The 23,345-nt window shown below is 34.8% G+C and overlaps 1 protein-coding gene across 1 annotated transcript in view; it reads left to right on the forward strand.

Annotated features, from left to right (window-relative positions):
• LOC123927595 (complement factor H-related protein 4-like) overlaps positions 1 to 23,345 on the forward strand; it is a 107,286-nt gene that overhangs the window by 83,101 nt on the left and 840 nt on the right. The window contains 3 exon segments of the mRNA XM_045982288.1: positions 15,179 to 15,216; positions 15,218 to 15,362; positions 17,336 to 17,512. Coding sequence (XP_045838244.1) covers positions 15,179 to 15,216; positions 15,218 to 15,362; positions 17,336 to 17,512 — 360 coding nt within the window.

Consider the following 23,345-nt stretch of genomic DNA (forward strand, 5'->3'; position numbering starts at 1 on the left):
ATCAAAAGTGGAAGTGATTGAAGAAACAGTTGCAAAGTAGAAGACAATTAGCCAAATGTGACTAGTGAGTGTTCACCTATCAGTAACTCCTTTAAATGTAAATGGATTAAACTTACCTATTAAAAAAAGAATGCCATGCTTAGTGAAATAAGTCAATCGGAAAAAGACAACTATCATATGATCTCCCTGATATGAGGATGTGGAGAATCAACATGGGGGGTTAGGGGGATAGGAGAAGAATAAATGAAACAAGATGGGATTGGGAGGGAGACAAACCATAAGTGACTCTTAATCTCACAAAACAAAGTGGGGGTTGCTGGGGGGAGGTGGGGTTGGGAGAGGAGGAGGAGGGTTATGGACATTGGGGATTGTATGTGCTATGGTGAGTGCTGTGAAGTGTGTAAACCTGGCGATTCACAGACCTGTGCCCCTGGGGATAAAAATACATTATATGTTTATAAAAAAAAAAATTGGAAGGGGAGGCGAACCATAAGAGATTATGGACTCTGAAAAACAACCCGAGGGTTTTGAAGGGGTGGGGGTGGGAGGTTGGGGGAACTAGGTGGTGGGTAATAGGGAGAGCACGTATTGCATGGAGCACTGGGTGTTGTGCAAAAACAATGAATACTGTTACGCTGAAAAAAATAAATTAATTAATTAAAAAAAAACACCAATATCATTCATACATGTTTTAATTATAAAAACAGAAGATAATATTGAATAGTAATTTTTTTCTTTTTCCACATGTGGTAGTAGCTTTAGTTTTTCTTGAATTGCATGTTATTTTTGGATACTTGTGCATTATAATTTAAAATTTGTACAAATAGTTTTTAACTTACCATTTTCAATGAATTTATGGGTTTTTAAAATTTTTCTCTCGTAATTTTTATGATTTTTAGGACAGTGTATTTTCAATTATTTGAAAAATGGAGGTGATACACGGTTTGGACAAAAATATTTCCAAGGTGAATCTGTGAGAGTTCAATGCAGTTCTTGTTACAGTCTTCAAAATGAGCAGACTATAATGACATGTACAGAGGATGGCTGGTTCCCTCCTCCCAAATGCATTCCTCTCAGTAAGTACTTGGTCTGAGATCCCAGTATATTTATGGTTTTCTAACCCACATTCTTATTAACTGTTTATGCCAATGCATATACTTATCTTTATTTTTTCCAAGTATGTATGAATGGATATACAAATTTCTTGATACATATACACCAAAATAAATGTCTACTGATAGGTATTAGTAAATAAAACAGTAAATGAAACACAAAGAAGAAACCTATAATAATAGAGTGACACCAGCAGTGGAGGGAAGAAGATGGCAGTGGAGTAGGAGGAATCTAGGCTTGCCTTATCCCATGAATACACTGAGATAACCATCTGATCATCCTAAATACCCTAGAAATCAACCTGAAGACTGGCAGAACAAATGTGACAACTAAAGGTCATGGAGAGACCACATTGAAGAAGTAAGATGTAGAGAGACACAGTTTGAGAGGAATGGATTGTGGTCACTGAGGTGGGGAGAGAGCTATGGTCACAGAGAAAGGTTAGCACACCAAGGAGCACATGGGAAAATGAATCACTGTGGCAATTTTCTTGGAAAGTGAGAGAGTCCAAATTTCATAATTCTTATAACCAGTGGGGTTTAAAGACTGGGGTTGTAAAGGTCAGTGTGCTTGGCTCTAGGACAGTTCAAAGAGCACTGGGATGTGGAGAAAAGGCAACCAAGCAGCTGAGAACATACAGCTGTAAAGAGCAATCTGAAGAGCACCCAGGGCACACAGTTAGGAGTTTATTGCAGAAAGGCAGTTTCCCCAGAGACCCCTTAGGGAACAAAGGAACTGGCAGGTTCTATTTCCCCCACCCACCCTTCAGCATAAACAGAGAGCCACCTGTGGGAACCAGCACTCACTACCTAACTTGCTTGCACCAAGTCCCAACTCCCTGTGCTCCAGCAGAAACACACTTCCAGTCATGCTTGCCTCAGTCCCTGAGCAGCCAGCCTCCCCCCACAGGAGACCAACCCAAACCCCTGCTGCTACCACATCTCCCTGCCTGGGAGTTTAGGGACTCTTGATTCCAGCAGTGCTGATAAGAGGTCTCATTTCACAGACACCTTGTTAAAACTCACCATAGTCAGGCCAGAGACTAAATACTGACCACCACAGGAAAAGAGGGCCTCTACAGATGCTGGCCTGAAGGATAAAGCAGTCAAGACACAACAGCAGTGTGCATACAACACACATTGGAGAACTCCCTGAAGTGCCAGGCCCTGGGACACAGGGGTCACAACACAGCAGGGCACTATAGAACCTCTTCTGCATTAGTCCATTACCCTCAAGATTAGGAGAAGTAGCTGACTTTCTGAACAAAGAAGCATGCACAGAAATTTAGACAAAATGAGAAAACAGAAGAATTTGCCCCAAATGAAAGGACAATACAAGACCACAGCCAGAGATATTATTAAAATATATATTAGCAATATGCCTGATAGATAATTTAAGGTAATTATTATAATGAAACTCACCGGACTTGTGAAAAAAGTCAAAGACCTAAGTGAAACCTTTAACACAGATAAAGAATAACATAGCAGAGATCAAGGGCTCAATAAGCAAAATGAGAAACACACTTAGAATGAACAGCATGCTGGAAGAAGCAGAGGAAAGAATTAATGACCTAGAAGACCGAGTAACATAAAGTAATCAAGTTCAATAAAAGAGAGAAAAAGAATTATACAAAATGAGAAAAGACATAGGGAACTCAATGACTCCATCAAATACAACAACATTCATATTATAGGAGGCTCAGAAGAAACAGAGAGGGAAAATGGGGCAGAAAATATATTTGAAGAAATGATAGCAGAAACGTCCATAATCTAGGGTATGGAACAGATACCCAGACCCAGGAGGCATAGAGAACACCCCAAAATCAACAAAGACAGAAACTTTCCAACACATATCATAATTAAATTGGCAAAACATAGTGATATATACACAATTTTTAAAGCAGCAGGACAAAAATGAAACAAAACAAACAAACAAAAAGACAGTAACATAGAAGGGAAAACCCATAAGGCTACCAGGGGGGTTTTCAGTACAATTTTCCAAGTCAGAAGAGAGTGGCATGATAAATTCAAAGTCTGAATAGGAAAAACCTGCAGCCAAGAATATCCTATCCAGAAAGTCTATTATTGAGAATAGAAGGAAAAATAAAGTTTCCCAGACAATCAAAAATTAATGGAGCTCATGACCACTAAACCAGTCCTGCAAGAGATAAATAGTGACAGTATAAATGTATGAAACACAAAGCAGTAAAAATGTATATTTATGTAAACAAAATTCAGTCAAGGAATTCACAGAATAAAAGGATATAAAATATGACTCCATATATCTGGGGAAAAGAGGAGTAAGCATGGATTCAAACTAAAATAACCATCAATGGGGAACCTGGTGGCTCAGTGGGTTAAGGCCTCTGCCTTTGGCTCGGGCCATGATCTCAGGGTCCTGGGATCGAGCCCCACGTTGGGCTCTCTGCTCAGCTGGGAGCCTACTTCCCTTCCTCTCTCTCTGCCTGCCTCTCTTCCTACATGTGATCTCTGTCTGTCAAATGAATAAACAAAATCTTTTTTAAAAATTTTAAAAAATGACCATCAACTTAATATGGATTGCTACATGCGGATGTTATGTACAAGCCCAATGGTAACCACAAATAAACCACTAATAAATATACAAAGAATAAAGAGAAATAAATCCAGTATGTCACTAAAGAAAACCAGCAAGCCATAAAGGAGAGAAAGATGAAAGAGGATCAGAGAAAATCTTCAGAAACAACCATAAAACAAGTAATAAAGTGTCAATAGATACATATCTATCAATAATGACTTGAATGAAAATGGACTAAATGCTCCAACCAAAAGACATAAGTTGACAGAATATATAAAACAAGACCCATCTTTATGCTGCCTACAAAAATCATTTTGGAACAAAAATCACCTGAAGATTGAACATGAGGAGATGGAGAATATTTATCATGCAATGAGTGTCAAAGGAGAGTTGGGGTATCAATGTTTATTTTGGACAAAACAGATGTTGAAACAAAGACTATAATAAAAAAAAAAACAAAGAAGGACAACATATAATAATAAAGGGGATGATCCAACAAGAAGGTGTACCAATGGTAAGTATTATGCAATGAACACAGGGGCTCCCAAATTTAAAAAAAAAAAAACTGTTAATAACATACATAAAGGAACTGACCAATAATAATACAATAATAGTAGAGGACTTTAATACCCCACTTACATTGATATGGATCATATAAATAGAAAATCAACAAGGAAACAATGGCTTTGAATGACACACTGAGTCAGATTGGTTTATATATTCAGACCATCCTATCATAAAACATCAGAATGCACAATTTTTTCAAGTGCAAATAGAATAGAACACATATTAGGCCACAAAACAAGCTTCAACAGATTAAAAAAAAATCATAGCCATATCATGCATCTTTTCAGAACACAATACTATAAAACTAGAAATCAACCCCAAGAAAAAAATCCAAAAGACCACAAATACATGGAGGTAAAGTAACATGCTACTAAACAGTGAATGGGTCAAGAGGAAATAAAAGAAGAAATTTAAAAGTTCATGGAAATTAATGAAAATGACAACACAACAGTTCAAAACGCTTGGGATTCAGCAAAACTAATCCCGAGGGGGAAGTTAATAGCCATAAAGTCTAGCTCAAGAAGCAAGAAAAATGTCAGCTAAACAACCTAAACTTACACCTAAAGGATCTGGAAAAACAACAAGAAACATAACCTAAAACCAGCAGAAGGAAGGAAATAAATATTAGAGTAGAAATAAATGATACAGAAACTAGAAAAACAATAGAACAGATAAATGAAACCAGGAACTCTTTCTTGGAAAAAAATGATAGATGTAATAAACCCCTAGTCAGTTTTATCAAAAAGGAAAAGAAACAAAAAAAAATCACAAATAAGAGAGGAGAAATGACAACCAACACCACAAAAATACAAGCAGTTATAAGAGAATATTCTGAAAACTGCATGCCAACAAATTGGACAACCTAGAAGAAATGGATAAATTCTTGGACACATAAACACATAAACCTACCAAAACTGAAACAGGAAGACAGAAAATTTGAACTGACCAATCACCAGAAAAGAAAATTGAGTCAGTAATCAAAAACCCCAATAAACAAAAAGTCCAAAATCAGATGGCACAGATGAACTCTACCAAACATTTTTTAAGATTTTTTTAGTTATTTTGGGCGGGGGGAAGCAGGGGAAGAGGGAAAGGCAGAGAGCGAATCCAAGACTCCCTGCTGGGCACAGAGCCTGACATAGGGCTACATCTCATGACCCTGAGGTTATGACCTGAGCTGAAATCAAGAGTCAGATGTTTAACTGACTGAGCCACCCAGGCACCCCTCTACTAAACAATTAAGGGAGAGTTAATACCTTTTCTTCTCAAACTATTTTTTTAAAAAATGAAAAAGTAAGGAAAGCTTCCAAGTCGATTTTATGAGGCCAGCACTACCCTGATAACAAAACCAGATAAAGACACCACCAAAAAAAAAAAAAAAAAAATCTACTGGTCAATATTTCTGATGACACAATAGACACAAAAATGACACATGGACACAAAAATCCATAACAAGATACTGAATCCAACATACATTTTTTAAAAATACTCACCACAATCAAGTGGAATTTATTCTTGGGTTTCAAGGGTGGTTCAATATTCACAGATCAACCCATGATACATCACATCAGTAAAAGAAAGGCAAAGAACAATATGATCACTTCAACAAATGCTAAAAAAAATTTGACAAAGTATAACATCCATTCATGATGAATGCTCTCAACAAATTAAGGTTAGAGGGAACATACCTCAACATAATGAGGGCCACATATGAAAAAATCTAATGTTATCCATAGTGGGGAAAAATTGAGTCCTTTTCCCCTAAGGCCAGAAAGAAAATAAGGATGTCTCACCACTTTTATCAACATAGTATTGGAAGTCCCAGCCACAGCAATCAGAAAATGAAAAGAAATAAAATATATCCAAATCAGTAAAGAAAAAGTAGAATTGTCACTATTTGTTGATGACATGGTATTCTACATAGAAATCCAAAAGACTCCATCAAAACCTGCTAGAACTGATCAATGAATTCAGTAAGTTGTAGGTTACAAAATCACAGTACAGAAATCTATTGCCTTTCTATACAGTGGTATTGAAGCAGCAGAAAGAAAAATTAAGAAAACTGTCCCATTTATAATTGCACCAAAGATAATAAAATACCCAAGAGTAGACCTAACCAAAGAGGTAAAGGATCTGCCCTCTGGCAACTTTAAAATACTGATGAAAGAAATTGATGGTGACACAAAGAAATGGAAAGGCATTCCTTGCTCATGGATTGGGAGAGCAAATATTGTTAAAATGTCTACACCACTCAAAGTAATCTACACATTAAATGAAATCCCTATCAAAATACCAACAGCATTGATCGCAGAACTAGAATGAACAATCCTAAAATTTCTGTGGAGCCACAAAAGACCCTGAATAGCCAAAGCAAGCTTGAAAAAGAAACACAAAGAAGGAGGCATCACAATTCCAGACTTCAAGTTATATTACAAAGCTGTAGTGATCAAGACAATATGATACTGGCACAAAAATAGACACATAGGTCAATAGAACAGAATAGAAAACCCAGAAATAAAACCAAAATTATATGGTCAGATAATCTTTGACAAAGCAGGAAACAAAATCCAATAGGAAAAAGACAGTCTCTTCAACCAATGGTATTGCAAAAACTGGACAGCAACATGCAAAAGAAAGAAACTGGACCACTTTCTTATGCCATAATCAAAAATAAATGCAAAATGGATGAAATACCTAAATGTGAGACCTGATACCATAAAAATCCTAGAAGAGAACACAAGAAGTAACTTCTCTGACATCAGCCACAGCAACTTTCTAGATAGATCCCTGAGACAAAGGACACAAAAGAAGAAGAAAAAAAAAACACCTATTGGGACTACATCAAAATAAAAAGCTTCTGCACAGCAAAGGAAACAATAAACAAAACTAAAAGGCAACATTTGGAATGGGAGATTATATTTGTAAATGACATGCCTGTTAAGGGGTTAGTCTCCAAAATATATAAAGAACTTATAAAACTCAACATCAAAAACCAAATAATCCAATTTAAAAATGGGCAGAAAACATGAACAGACATTTCTGCAAAGAGATACAGATGGCCAATAGACCTATGAAAAGATATTCATCATCACTTATCATTAGGGAAATGTGAATCACAACTACAATGCAGTATCACCTCACACCTGTCAGAATGGCTAAAATCAACAACACAGGAAACAATAGGTGTTGACAAGGATGTGGAGAAAGGAGAACCCACTTTCACTGTTAGTGGGAAAGCAAATTGGTGCAAACACCCTGGAAAACAATATGGAGGTTCCTCAAAAAGTTAAAAGTAGAATTTCCATATGACCCAGCATATGGGTATACATTCAAAGAAGAAAAACACTTATTCAAAGGGATCCATGCAGCCTACATTTATAGAACCATTATATAGACTCACCAGGATATGGAAGCAGCCTAAGTGCCCATTGATTGATGAATGGAAAAAGAAGAGATGATATAAAATGGAATATTACTCAGCCATAAAAAAGAATGATGTCTTACCATTTGTAACAACATGGATGAAGCTAGAGAGTATAACGCTAAGTGAAATAAGTCTGAGAAAGACAAATACCATATGGTCTCACTCATATGTGGAATTTAAGAAACAAACAGATGAGTAAAGGGGGGTGGGGGGAGAGTGAGAGATACAATCCAAAACAAAACAAAACAAAATAAACAAAAAATGACTCTAACTGTAAACAACAATGTGATGGTTACCAGAGGGGAAAGAGGTGGCAAGGGGAAGAGGAATGGGTGAAATACGTGGTGGGGATTAAGGATTGCACTTGTCATGATGAGCACTGGGCAATGTGTGCAATTGTGGAATCACTATATCATACATCTGAAACTAATATAACACTGTATGTCAACCAAGTGATCTTAAAATAAAAACTTAAGTACATAGATACATACCTTCAATCTAGAAAAAAATAGAGAGACACCAGCAAGATGGCAGAATACAAGTTTCTATTCCTCCTTGCAAAGAACACCAATTTTATCAATAACCCACAGACAAGAACATCTTTCTGGGAATCTGGGAATCTAACAGAAGTTTCAGCACATTGTTAGAGCAAGAAGATCCAACAGTAGGTACATTAAAGTGGGTGAAAGGAACAGTTTTAATGATCTGAGTCACTCCTCCCCCAAAGGGGCATAGTTCTGTGCTGAGAGAGACCCACTCAGCCTGCAACTTCTCCACTGGAAGAAAGAGTGTGTGAGTTAGAGTCTGGCTTCCTCACCTGTGTGGGTCTCTGATCAAAAGGCCCATTTCTTCCTCACCACATCCAGAACAATGAAGTGATCTTCATGACTGAAGGGATTGGGGAAATCTTGGAGCACACCAGTCAGGTCTCAGAATTCATCAAAGGACAAAGATCCTACTAACCACTTGGCACTAACCACTGGGGATGACTGGCCTGCCGATCCCACTCACCTAATGGTACCCACAACATTCCTTACACCTGGTATCCATTGGTCAGCTCCTTGTGTATTCCCCAAAGGTAGGGAATGCAGCATTTTTTAGATGGCCAGTGAACATACCTAGAAACCTAAACTGACTCATAGTAGAAAGCACATAGTTGAGCATTTAGCATTGGAACCAGCAAACAGAAAGCTCGCTATTCAGAGTTGAAAGAAGGCATACAATCTAAGAATTCCCTCCCAAGCAGTAGCAAAACGTAGGAAGCAGATATATCAATATAAAAGTTTTTTTTTTTTTTTAAAGCCTCAGAATCACTAACAGATATGACACAATGAATTTCTCTCCCACGGTCAGTCAGGAAAGACTAGAGAACGTTCTAAAGACTACAGAAAGCTTCTTCAAAGATGAAGGTAGCAATGCAAGACTTTAAGGGACATGAGAAATCTAGTAACATGACATCACCAAAGGAACACAATAAAATTCCAAAAACATACCCCCAAATAATGAAGGTCTATGATTTTTCCTGATAAAGAATTCAAAACAGTAGTTTTATGGAAGCTCAGTGAGCTTAAGAAAACACAGAAAGAGAATTCAAAGAAGTCAGGAAAACAATGAGATAGAAATCATAAAAGGAACCAAACAGAAATTCTGGAACTGAAGAATACAATGAATGAAATGAAAAATACAACAGAGAGCATCAACAGCAGATTTATAAAGCAGAATAAAGAATCCGTGAAGCAGAAGAGAGGCCATGTTAAATTTCCTAGTCAGAGGAGAACAAATGAAGAGGAATTAAAGAGTAGAGAGAGCCCATATGAATTTAGGAGGCTATCGGAGAAATATTTTAGGCATGTAAGTCCCAAAAGGAGAAGAGATGGAGAACGGGGCAGAAAGTTTACTTAAAGAAATAATGGCTGAGAATTTATCAATCCAGGAAGAGATATGGACTATCAAAATCAAGAAGCTCATAAGTCCCCAAACAGATTTAACCCAAAGAAATCGTCTCTAAGACACCTTACAATAAAACTGCCTAAACAAAGACAGAGAATTTTGAAAGCAGCAAGAGAGAAAAAAATACCTCACGTACAAAGGCAGTTTTATGAGAGATTTTATAGTGATAAATGCCTACACTTAGAGAAAGAAATGATTTCAAATATATGACCAAATTTATATATCAAAAAAACTAGAAAAAGAACAAAGTCTAAAATTAGCAGAAGCAAGGAAAAAAACAGAAATCAGAGAAGAAATATGTGAAAGACCAAAAAAATCAACAATATTAATACCTCTGTATTTGAAAAGATTAAAAAAAAACTCTGTATTTGAAAAGAAAAAAAAAGATTAAAAAAAGGTAAAAAAACAAACCTAAAGCTGCTAAATTAAGAAAAAAAAGAACATAAAAAAACAAAATGAGGAAAGAAAGTGGAGACTTTCAATTGATGCCACAGAAATACAAGTGTTCATAATAGAAAATCATAACCAATTACACACCAATAAATGAGATAACCTAGAAGAAATAAATAAATTTCTAGAAATTCAAAACTTGCCAAAACAAAATCATTTAGAAATAAAAAACCTGATCAAACTAGTAACAAGGAACAAGACTGAATCATTAATTTAAAATATCTCCACAGGGACGTCTAGGTGGCTCAACTGGTTAAGCTGCTGCCTTTGTCTCAGGTCATGATCCTAGGGTCCTGGGATCCAGTCCTGCATTGGGCTCCTTGCTCAGTGGGGAGCCTGCTTCTCTGCCTCTGCCTGCCACTCTGCCTGCTTGCTCTCTTTCTCTCTCTCTTGTTCTCTCTCTTGCTCTCTCTCAGAAAAATAAATAAATAAAATTTTTAAAATATCTCTGCAAAGAGGGCGCCCAGATGGCTCAGTGAGTTAATTGCCTTCAGCACAGGTTAGGATCTCAAGGTCTTGGGATGGAGACAAGGACACTACAAGAAAAAAAAAATTATGGGCCAGTATCACTGATAAACATAGACCCAGAAATGCTCAGCAATGTATTTGCAAACTGAATTCAACAGCTTATTAAAAGATTCATACACCATAATGAGTTAGGCTTATCCATGAGCCTCAAGGGTGCTTCAACATATGCAAATCAGTAATATGATAAACCCCATTAATAATACAAAATGTAAAAATCATATAATCATCCCAAGAGATACATAAAAAGCATTTGACACAGTTCACAATCCATTCAAGATATCTCAACAATTAGACATTGAAGAAATGTACCTTAACATAATAAAGGCCATAAATAAGAACCTTATAAAAAAGATCCTATTTAATTGTGAAAGGCTGAAAGCTATTCTTCAAGGATCACAAAGAAGACAAGGATACACACTTTCACCATCAAACAAAGGGAAATTAAAGGTATCCAAATAAAAAAAATAAGTAAAATTATCTCTGTTTGTAAATGATATGTATTGAGAAAACCATAAAGACTACAAAAAAAAAGAGAAGAAAGAAAAAGAAAAACTGTTGAATTCATAAATGAATTTAGTAAAGTTGCAGGATGTAAATTCAATACACAAAAATCTCTTGTGTAATGAATAATGAACTATCAGAAAGAGAATTTAAAAAATAATACCATTTACAATAGCATCAAAAGTAATAAGATAGTGATTAATAAATCTATCCAAAGAGATGAAAGACTTGTATCCTGAAAACAATAAGGAAATGATAAAATAAATTGGAGAAGAAATAAATAAATGGAAAAATAGTCTATATTTATGGATTGGAAGAATTAATATTGTTAAAGTTTGAATACTGCCCAAAGCAATCAACAGATACAATTCCTGTCAAAATCCTGCTGGCATTTTTTGCAGAAGTAGAGTAAACAATCCTAAAATTTACATGGAACCCATATACACACATATATATACATGTATATACATATACATATATATGCCTATATATATACACACATACATATACATATTATATATGTGTATTACATATATATGTGTATAAGTTGTATTATATTATATATATACAACTCTATAGCAAAAAAATCCAAACCAATTAAAGATGAGCAAAGATCTAAATAAACATTTTTCTGAAGAATACATGTAAATGGCCAATTGGAACTCAAAATCACTAATCATCAGGCATATGAGATCAGAACCACAATGAACTAGTTATCTCATACCTGTTAAAATGGCTTTTATCAAAAAGACAAGAGATAACAAATGTTGGTGAGAATATGGAGTAAAGGGAACACTTGTATACTTTCGGTGAGAATGTAATTTGTTACAGGCCTATGGAAAACAGTGTGGAAGTTCCTCAGAAAGTTAATAGAACTACAATATGATATGACAATCTCATTGCTGGGTATATATCTGAAGAAAATGAAATCAATATCTTGAAGAAATATCTGCACCTTCATGTTCATTACAGCTTTATTCACAATAACCAACATACAGAAAAAAACTAAATGTCCATTTATGGATGAATGGATAAGGAAGATGTGATAAATATATACTTTTTTTTCAATGGAATACCATGAGAGAAAGTAAAATTTTGCTATTTACAACATGTAGATAAATAATGATTAAACTTCAAGTCTAATTTACATATAAAATCAAAAGAAAAAAAGAAAAAAATTCATAAAGCAGAGAGTAGAATAGTAAATATAAGTGGCTTGCAGATGGGGGAAATAAGGAGATGGTCATTGAAGGGTGTAAGCCTTCAATTATAAGATGAATAATTTTGAAGATCTAAAGTACAGCCTGATGAATATAGTTAGTAATAATGTATTTTATTGCTGAACTTTGCTAAGAGAGTAGATTTTAAGCATTCCAGCTACAAAAAAGTAATTATGTGAGGTGATTAATGCAATTTTAAATTCATTTCCAAATGTATATGTGTACCAAGTCATCTCATTGTACTTTATATATATAATTTTGTCAATTATACTTCAATGAAGTAGTAAAGAAAACTATTAATAGAGTACAAAAGATGAGATAAGAATGAAAGTAAATAACTATAAAACATAATCAGATAACAAAGGAAGTCATCAAAAGTGAAAGAGATTGAAAAAACAATCACAAAACAGAAGACAGTTAGCCAAATTTGAATAGTGAGTGTTCACCTGTCAATAATTCCTTTAAATGTAAATGGACTAAATTTACCTATTAAAAAGAATACAGCACCTGAAAAGGTAAAGAGCTTTAGATTTAGATTTAAAGACACAAAAGGCTAAAAGTGAAGGAATGTAAAAAAAAGATATTTCCATCTGAATGGCAACCAAAGAATGTTCAAGTGTCTATACTTCTATCAGAAAAATTAAAAATCGACTTTATGTCTCAAACTGTCTCTCAAGACAAAGAAGGTCATTATATAATAATAAAAGAGTCAATTCAAGAAGAAGATGTAGCAGTTCTCAATGTATGTGGATCCAACATTGGAACTCCTAAATATATGAAGCAAATGTTGACAGATCTGAAGAGGAGAAATTGATAGCAACACAATAATATTAGGAGACTTCAATACCCCACTTTGAATAAATAATGTATAGAACACCCAGACAGAAATTCAAGAAAGCAGCTTTAGATTTGAACAACAATATAAAGAAAATGGACCTAATAGATATATATATGGAATTTTCCACCCAACCGTGGAAGAGTGCATTCTCCTCAACTGCACATAAAAGATTTTATACAGTATCTTTTTCAACCACAATGGAGTAAAACTAGAAATCAGTAACAGCAAAAAGAATGGGAAAATTCACAAATACATGGAAAGAAAACAGCACACTCTCAAAAAACAATGGGATCAAAGAAGAGAGTGCAGGAGAATTTTTTAAAAATCTCTTGAGACAAATGAAAACAACACAATGTAACAAAATTCAGGGATGCTGCAAAAGCAGTGGGAAGAGGGACATTTTTAGTGACAAATGCCTACATTAAAATAGAAGATGTTATATAAACAACCAAACTTTATGCTTCAAGGAACTAGAAAAACAAACTAAGTCCAAAGTTAGAAGGGAAGCAATAATAAAGATTAGAGCAGAAATAAACCAAACAGAGAATAATGAAACACCCTATTCCACCATCTCCCTAACAATAGTCTGTATTTTCAAATATATGTGAATGTTGGGTTCTCTTTGCTTTTTTTTTTCTAATTTCTTAAAGTAGAAACCATGAGTCAATATGCAGTCTACTCTTTTCTATCATAGCTATATAATGGTAGAATTTCCCTCTCAGCACTATTTTAGTATCACCTAAAAAAAATTTATTTAAAATGTTTTTGTTTTCATTCAACTCAAAGGACTTAATATCTATTTATTATTTATTCATTTTATTTTATTCATGCTTGCATGCATGCATGCATGCATGCATTTAGTATATTCTATGCCCAGCATTGGGGCTCAACATGGGGCTTGAACTCACAGCCCTGAGATCAAGACCTGAGCTGAGCATTAAGAGTCAGATGTTCAAGTGACCGAGCCATCCAGGTGATGCTCTAATATCTTTAAAAAAAAAATTATAGGGGTACCTGGGTGGCTCAGTTGGTTAAGCAACTACCTTCAGCTCAGGTCATGATCCTGGAGTCCTGGGATCAAGTCCCTCATCAGGCTCCCTGCTTGCAGGAAGTCTGCTTCTCCCACTGACCTCTCTCCTCTCATGCTCTTTCTCTCTCTCATTCTCTCTCTCTCTCTCTCAAATAAATAAATAAAATCTTTTAAAAAAAGATTACATACTTTAAATTCCATATCCTGAGTGTTTAATATTCCAAGTATACCATATCCTGTCTACTAGGTGCCCCAAGTGAAGGAATAAAATTATGAAATAAAATAAGGTTATGAAAATAGATGTACTTCATGTTTTCTCCTTTGATTTCCTCTTCATCCATGGGCTAGTCAATAAATAAGGCTGAATTTTGTGAATAGACCAGGTAACTGACAGACGTCTTCCTTACTGTTTCAAGTGAAGTTATACATAATTTGAGGATCATCATTTTGGTCTTAGAAAATAAATGAACATAATGTGTTAATTTGTGTCATATTCATCAAACTCCATGTATCTGTATGGTTTTAAGCACCCAGTTATGATGACAAACGTTTCAAATCCTCAGAGTTATAGTAGTTATGGTGGCAAATTCTCTGAGATCATCACCTCATCTGAAATACCCCAATTAGTTAACTGAATGCTGGGGTTGCTAAAGAGATACTGAGTACAAAATATTTAAAACAAGTGCTTGGAAAGAATCTGTTGCTACTGTTATTCTGGCACACTGTAGGAGTCCAGATCCATTAGACAAACTTCTAATAATTTCCTACAAGGTATTCTGAATATTTTAAATATTGCTTCTTTACTCCAAAAGAAGTTTTAATGAACTATCCTGATTTAATATCTCATGGCTTATTTTCTCTGTCACAAGAATTTGGGTGATTCAGATTTTCTAGATTATCATTTATAAATGACTCATTTTTTTATACTGTTACATTATTTGAGTCTTCATAAAAATGTTGACTTATATGCTTATCTTTTCCTTATACTTTCTCCCTTTCAGAAAGATGTTTAAAATCAGAGATAACAATTGAAAATGGATTTTTTTTCTGAATCTGAATTTGCATTTCCCTTGAATAAAGAAGCACAATACCAGTGTAAATCAGGATATGTAACACCAGATGGTAAAACTTCAGGATCAATTACGTGTCTGGAAAGTGGATGGTCTCCTCAAACCACATGTATTAGTGAGTAATTTAATGTTCACATTCACTATGCCATTGATCATTGTGCAAAAGTTTACCTTACCTTAATTCTTTCCTGGGGACAGGGGCTAATGTGGTTCCCATTTGAAAAGATAAATGAAAAAATATGTAATATTTTTTACTATTAAGATTAATCACTTATAGGGTGGAATATCAGTCCATGTTTCAGTTCAAGTTTTCTTCCACTTTAAAACATCCTGTGAATTAATTAATTACTTAAAACATCCTGTGATTTGGAAACTACATAGGGAGACTTATGTCTATTCTTCAAACTCACTTAGTTTTGGCTGACATCTTTGTGCCAATTGTACCTGTTTTTAGGTGATTAAACTCTCATGTCAGAGTCTTTGTTCCTAGACACAGAAGTTACGTTTTTAAGTGAAGATCTGGGTCCACAGTGCATAATTTTAATTTGACCTGTAGAATTTAAATGTTTCATAATCCAGGGTAGGTCCACTTCTAAAAAATCTTCTCCCTTAGGAAATCTTCATAAACATCTATGCAGTGGAGATGGAAATGCTTCTATATAGTTCCAACTGCAGCTGTGTTGAAAGATTTCCCTGTCCCTGGATATTTATGAAGATTTTCAAAGAACAATTTTCTCCAGTTTACCTTATACTTCAAAGATACACAGTGACACTCTGAACTGATATTTAGCATATTCACTTCAAGTAAAGTGGATATTTAAATATCCACTTCTACTGCTTTCACTTCCTTATTTTTTTGAATTTCCATGCTTACTATGAGCACTAGCCATAGAAAAATATGATAAAAGTTGTTGCCATATCAAACTCATTTTATACGAAATTGTATTCAGTTATCCATTTAAACATTCTAACGATGGAAGAGGAAATCTCTCTCTCTTTCTTTCTCTCTCTCTTTCTTGCTAGTATAGTTTTGCTTTGTTTTTTAAGGCTTTAAAGTACCTAGCTACATAACACAGTACAACATTTATGATAAATTACTTAAACCTTTATTGTTTAGATAAGCTATCGAGCTGATCTCCTGTTACCTGATGTAGTCTCAGGCTGCTACTTCTCCGCCATCTTGACTCCCACCCTCCTACTTAAACCTTTATTAACATCATTCTAGTATTGTGTTAGCAAAAATTGAGACTTTTAACATTTTCCTTCCTTATAACAAATTATAAACAATAGTTATCTCTCTATTCAAATATTTGAGAATGTGAGATCTAATAGAGTACAGTGATACTATTTAATTTCATCCAAGTCTTTGGTGAATACTTCAACTTTGAATGTAAACTGATGAATAAACCTGACCACCAAGGAAATTGTTTGCTCAGAGTTTCAAAGCACATCATTAACAAATGGAAACTGGAAAAATATATAAAAATATTGACATTACTGTGTTTTTTTAAAAAGTTCTTAATCTTTTCACTAAAAGGAGGAAACTATTGGTTCTATTGTTAAATGTGGTAGGTAATAAAATTCCTCTTAGATGACTGGTAATTCCAATTGCCCCAGTTTGAAATAAGTTCAGTTAGTATGAGATTATATAGATAAGAAAGTATGAGATTAATTAGTGAAAATCACAAGTTTTAGTATCAGATGTTCCAGAGGAAGTTGCTATTGTTACATTGATCTTAATATTTGTACATAAAAACTGATTTTTTGAGCATTGTTTCGTATTGTACTTTAATACCTGGTGTATAGTTCCAGAAATAAAAATCTGGAAATCTCTTTAAAAAAAGAATAAAATTTTCAGAATGTTTAAGTGATAAGAAAAATGCTGTGTAGGAATATACTTTTTTATTTTGAGTAACTTTTTCTGGACAATTATTTATCAGTGTTATTCTTAGATTCTTTTAATATGACACTTAATTTACTACCACATACTAAGTGAGAAAGCTTTTTTTACCATCTTGGGATAAGACTTAATTACACTGTCCATTAATTAATGTTAGAAATGAAATCTTTGATTCTATTATTCATTAGAATCTTGTGACATGCCAGTATTGGAGAATGCCATGATTGAAAGTAATGGCACGTGGTTTAAACTCAATGATACATTGGACTATGAATGCCATGATGGATTTGAAAGCAGAGATGGGCCCACAGGTTCCATAGTGTGTGGTAATAATGGTTGGTCTCATAAACCAGAATGTTATGTAAGTGCTGGGTTTTTTTAGGTATTCTTTTTTCAGGATTAACAAAATTAACAAAATGTACTTCAAATGTTCCATTCTGAACAAATTTACATTAAAGTCATTTTTAAGAATGACTAAAATCAGGTGTTTCCTGATTTAATGCAAACGGGTACAAGGGTTGTTTTAAAGTCCAAAGTCAATAATTTATCTTTAACACAGTACATTAATGTTTCCTATGGGCCATATACATGATAGATTTGTAAATAAACTATAATTCTGTTTCTTAATCCAAATGCAGTCTTTCATATTCTTTTTAATGGGGTTCTTTAAGTGTATGGTATAAGAAAACCAAAATTATAGTTTTTAACAATTTCCTCAGTTATTTTTTGCTCCTGAGTTTCTGCTTTTACACCTTCTACTTTAAGTGTTAATTTCTTTCTTTCTTTTTTTAAAGATTTTATTTATTTGACAGAGAGAGATACCACAAGTAGGCACAGAGGCAGGCAGAGAGAATTGGGGGGAAGCAGGCTCCCTGCTGTGCAGAGAAGCTGATGGGGGGCTCAATCCCAGGACCCTGAGATCATGACCTGAGCCAAAGGCAGAGGCTTAACCTACTGAGTCACCGAGGCGCCCCTTGAGTGTTAATTTCCTCAGGTTAGAAAAGCTCTTTACTTTCTGACAAGTTCTATGGACTATTACATGAATCTCTTTCATTTTTGCAAATCACTATTTTCTAGGAGTTAGAGTAGCCCTCTATTCTTGTACTTTGGAGAGTTTTGATCAAAAAGGATACTGGAGACTTGAGTGGATTTAGATTGCTCCATTCCAAGGGAATAGTATGTCCAAAACTTTGACAACAAAACAATATTTGGGAAATATCAGGTTGACCAAATTCTATTCAAAATGTGAAAGAGTTTTATAAACTGAAGCTGTTTGGCAGAATTCTCCTGGGAAGCCATCTGCCCTGGGTTCTAGTTTGTTGAGAGATCTTTGATAACTGCTTCAGTTTCCTTGCTGGTTATAGGTCTGTTCAATGTTTTCTATTTCTTCCTGATTCGGTTTTGGTAGTTCATACGTCTCTAGGAATGCATCCATTTCTTCCAGATCGTCTTAATTTGTTGGCATATAGTTGCTCATAATATGTTCTTATAATTGGATTTCTTTGGTGTTGGTTGTGATCTCTCCTCTTTCATTCATGATTTTATTTATTTTTGATCCTTTCTTTTCTTTTTGATAAGTCTGTCAAGGGTTTATCAATCTTCTTAATTCTTTCAAAAAATCAGCTCCTAGTTTCCTTCATCTGTTCTACTGTTCTTTTGGTTTCTATTTCATTGATTTCTGCTCCAATCTTTATTATTTCTCTTCTCCTTCTGGGTTTAGGGTTTATTTGTTGTTCTTTCTCCAGCTCCTTCAGGTGTAGAGTTAGGTTGTGTATTTGAGACCTTTCTTGTTTCTTGAGAAAGCCTTGTATAGCTATATACTTTTCTCTTAGGACCACCTTTGCTGCGTCCCAAAGATTTTAAGCAGTTGTTTTTTCTTTATCACTTGTTTCCATGAAATTTTTATTGTTTTTTTAAGTTTTAATATAAATTTCCCTTAGTCAAAATACCATGTAATATTACTTTCAGATGTGCAATATAGTGTTTAAATAATTCCATACAACAACCAGTGCTCATTACAAGGTCTCTCCTTAATCCCCTTCACCTATTTCACCCACCCTCTCACCCACTTCTCCTCTGGTAACCATCAGTTTGTTCTCTAGAATTAAGGGTCTGTTTTTTTCGTTTGCCTCTCTCTCTCCTTTTCCCCTTTGCTCATTTGTTTTGTTTTGTTTTTAATTCCATATATGAGTGAAATCATATGGTATTTGTCTTTCTCTGATTGATTTTACTTAGCATTATAGTCTCTAGCTCTATCCTTGTCATTGCAACTGACAAGATCTCATTCTTTTTTATGGCTGAGTAACATACATACTGCCTTTTCTTTATCCATTCATCTATCAATGGACATTTGGGCTGCTTCCATATCTTGGCTGTTGTAAATAATGCTGCTATAAATATCAGGGTACATGTATTCCTTTGAATTAGTCTTTTTGTATGTTTTGGGTAAATACCGAGTGGTGCAATTGCTGATTTATAGGGTAGTTCCACTTTTAACTTTTTGAGAAATCTCCATACTGTTCTCCAGGGTGGCTGCACCAGTTTGCATCCCCACCAACAGTACAACAGGGCTCCTCTCTTTCTGTATACTTACCACCACCTGTTGTTTCTTGTGTCTTTTTTTTTTATTTCAGTCTTTCTCACAGGTGTGAAGTGGTATCTAATTATGGTTTTGATTCTTATTTCCCTAATGATGACTGATATTGGGCATCTTTTCATGTGTGTTGACCATCTGTAGTCTTCTTTGGAAGAATTTCTGTTCATGACTTCTGTTCATTTTTAATTGGATTGTTCATTTTTGTGGTGCTGAGTTTTATAAGTTCTTTCCATATTTTGGAGACTAACTCTTTATTAGATATGTCATTTGAAAATATCTTTTCCTGTTCTGTAGGCCGCTTCTAGTTTTATTATTTCCTTCACTGTGCAGAAGCTTTTTATTTTGATATAGTCCCAAGAGTTTATTTTTGCCTTTGTTTCCCTTGCCTCAGGAGACATATCCAAAAGTAAGCTGCTACAGCTGATAATATATTGACATTTTTAGTTTCAGTCTTTTGCTCAGGTTGCCAGATGGACACACATCAGAGTGGCGGTTTTAGGAAGCATGTGTGCACCTTCTCTGTGTTATGATTGTAGTTCCTGTGTTATCATTTCTTTCAAATTATACTGCCAAATGTGGCAACCAGTACATAAAATGAAATATCAGAGTTAGTGAAACACGGAATCATTCTTTCACTTTTTTTTATAGCTTCCTTGTGCACCACCAGAATATGTGGAAATAAGAGGAGTCAACATTGGAGATATAGCCACTTCTTTTCCAAATCAACTTTAGCCTGGATAATGTATTTTCCAGTCTTTTACTTTGAGCCTACCTGTGTTTTCATGTTGAAGTTAGTTTCTTTTAGTTGCCATATAGTCAGCTCTTGTTTATTTGTCCACTCTGCCACTTTTAGTCTTTTAACTGAAGAATTTAAGGCATTTACACTTTAAGTAAGTATTGATAGATTAGGGACGTGTCAGGCATTTTGTTACATTCCTTGCATTTCTTCCCTCTGTTTCCTACTCCCATTTCTTTTTTCTTTTTTCTTTTTTTTTTTTCCATCTCTGTGGATTTTTGGAACAATTTAAGATTATTTTATTTTGATATGTCTTATTTTTTTGGAGCATATCTCTTTGTATTACTTTATCTATGGTTGCTCAAGGTATTAACATACACGTACATAGCTTGTCATTCCTCCCCCTGGTTTTGACATTTTACTACTTCAAGTGAAATGAGGAGACTTTACTTCCACATAGGTCCACTTACCCGCCCCACATTTATTTTATTATTTTATTTTATTTTATTTATCATTTATTTATTGAGAATGAAAGAGAGAGAGAGAGAGAGAAAGGGAGTGGAGTGGCAGAGCGAGAAGGAGAGAGAAAATCTTAGACTCCACACCCAACTCAAAGCCTGATACAGTGCTCAATTGCACAACCCTGAGATCATGACCTGAGCTAAAGTCAAGAGTGGACACTTAACTGACTGACTGAGCCTCCCAGGAGCCCATATGTTCCCCACTGTTCACACACAAATGTCTGAAGTATTTCTTCTACATATATGGAGCATCATATCAAATGATATAATGTTGCACAAACACCAAACCTAAAAAACTTCTCAGGAAAAAGAGAGACCATTCTATTTACCCTTATTTTTTCAGTCCCTTGATTTTTCTTCCTTCATGAAGTCTCAATCCTTGCTCTGTTATCTTTTCCCTGATATTTGAAGAATTCTTTTACCAATTCTTTAAAGACAGATCTGCTGGAGTTAAATGCTATTTTCCTTTGTCTCAGAATATCTTCTTTTCTCCCTTAAGTCCCAAAGGATAGTAACATGGGTACTGACAGTTCTTGTCTTCTACCACTTGAAAAATGTTGTCACTTCTTCTGGCTTGATGGTCACAGATAAGAAGCTTACTGACATTTGAAGCCTTTTTACTTTATAGATTTGCATAATTTCTATGTACCTGCTTTTGAGAATTTTTCTTTTCCTTTACTTTTCCTCAGTTTCATTATTGTGTATGCTGGCACGAATTTATTTGGGTTTGTCCTGTTTAGCTTTTTCAATATAAATATTTATGCTTCGTGCTCAATTTGGGAAATTTTCAGTCCATATATTTGGAAGTTTTTTTGGTTTAGTTTTCAATCTATTTTCAAAATGAGTAATTTATATTCTATTTCAAGTTTATGTATTCTTCTGTCACCTGTAATCCATAATTGAGTCCATCCAGTGAGGTTTTTATAATTCCACTATCATATTTTTCAGTTCTATAAATTCCACTGGATTATTAAATCTCATCATCAAAAAATTCCAATATCTGTGTCATCGCAGTGTTGTGATCAGTTAATTATCTTTACTCTTTTGAGATTTTTCCTGGTCCTTGGTCTGATGAGTGATTTTCAATCATATTTTAGACATCTCAGATGTTGCATTTTAAGACTGGATTTTATTAAAATCTCTTATTTATCAGGCCTCCATTACTGTAGAGTGCAAGTCCAGGCTTCCCACTTGGCCTCCACTGACCCTGTGGAAAGTAGAGAGGTGTCTTGTTCCCTGAATGTGGATAGAAGTCTAGACTCCTCACTTAACTTCTGTTGGTCACTGTTGACCTCTGATAAACATGGGAAGAAGGCTGGTCAATGTTTCTTCTATGATATTCCTCAGGAGTAATTCAAGTATTGTTAAAAAAAAAAAAGTCTTTCTAGACTACTCCTTTCCTGAGCCTTTGGTTAAAGACAGCAGGCAATTCTTGAGACTTTTTTTTCCCCTAAACTTGATATCATTTCTGGGCTCCAGTCTTCTTCAGTGCCCAGTCCAGAATCCACAGGGGGCAACATGAAAACACAAACAACTCACTGCAATGTAATTCCTTGAATACCAAGGCCTCTGTTCAGATTGATGTCTGCTCTGCATCCTGCACAATCTCTTTTGATGGTTTTTATAATACAGTCAGGATTTTTAGTGACACTGAACAGAAGGAATAAGCAGAAAGTTTTCTACCTCATCCTGTCCAGAACAGCAAGCCAGCAATTCCCTTTCCTATTACACAGATGTGTAATTCTTTCACTTTAATTTATGAAGTTAATGTTCCTTTTGTAATAGAAATGAAAATCAATAATCACTAGATATCCAATAGAAACTGCAGTATGTTGTATGTAACAAGAAAGTTTCTTTGTTCCTATTAGCTATCCATCTGTCCAGTATTGATTCAGTAGGAAAAACACTTTTTAACACCAGAATACAGTAAATCAGACATATTTGTTAATGCTTTATGTATGCTTTCATGGGGGATAAAAGGAAAGGCTTAAAAATGTGATTCTCAGTTTAAGTGATTAAAATTTCTTCAATGAGGGCATGTGGGTGACTCAGTTGTTTAAGGTTCTGCCTTCGACTCAGGTCATGATCCCAACATCCTGGGATAGAACCCCACATTAGGCTCCCTGCCCAGGAGGGACTCTGCTTCTCCCTCTGCCTTTCCCTTGGCTTGTGCTCTTTCTCTCTCTCCCCAATTCTCCCATTCAATAAATACATAAAATCTTTAAAAAAATAAAATAAAATTTCTTCCATGAATCATTTCTGTCAGCAGAAATCAGAAGTCTTCATATTGCATATTGTGCTGTATCTTTATTTACTTTATTTTTAACCTATTTTTCTTTGGTCTT

This window comes from Meles meles, chromosome 17 (genome assembly GCF_922984935.1).
Source record: "Meles meles chromosome 17, mMelMel3.1 paternal haplotype, whole genome shotgun sequence".
In the NCBI taxonomy this organism is placed as follows: Eukaryota; Metazoa; Chordata; class Mammalia; order Carnivora; family Mustelidae; genus Meles; species Meles meles.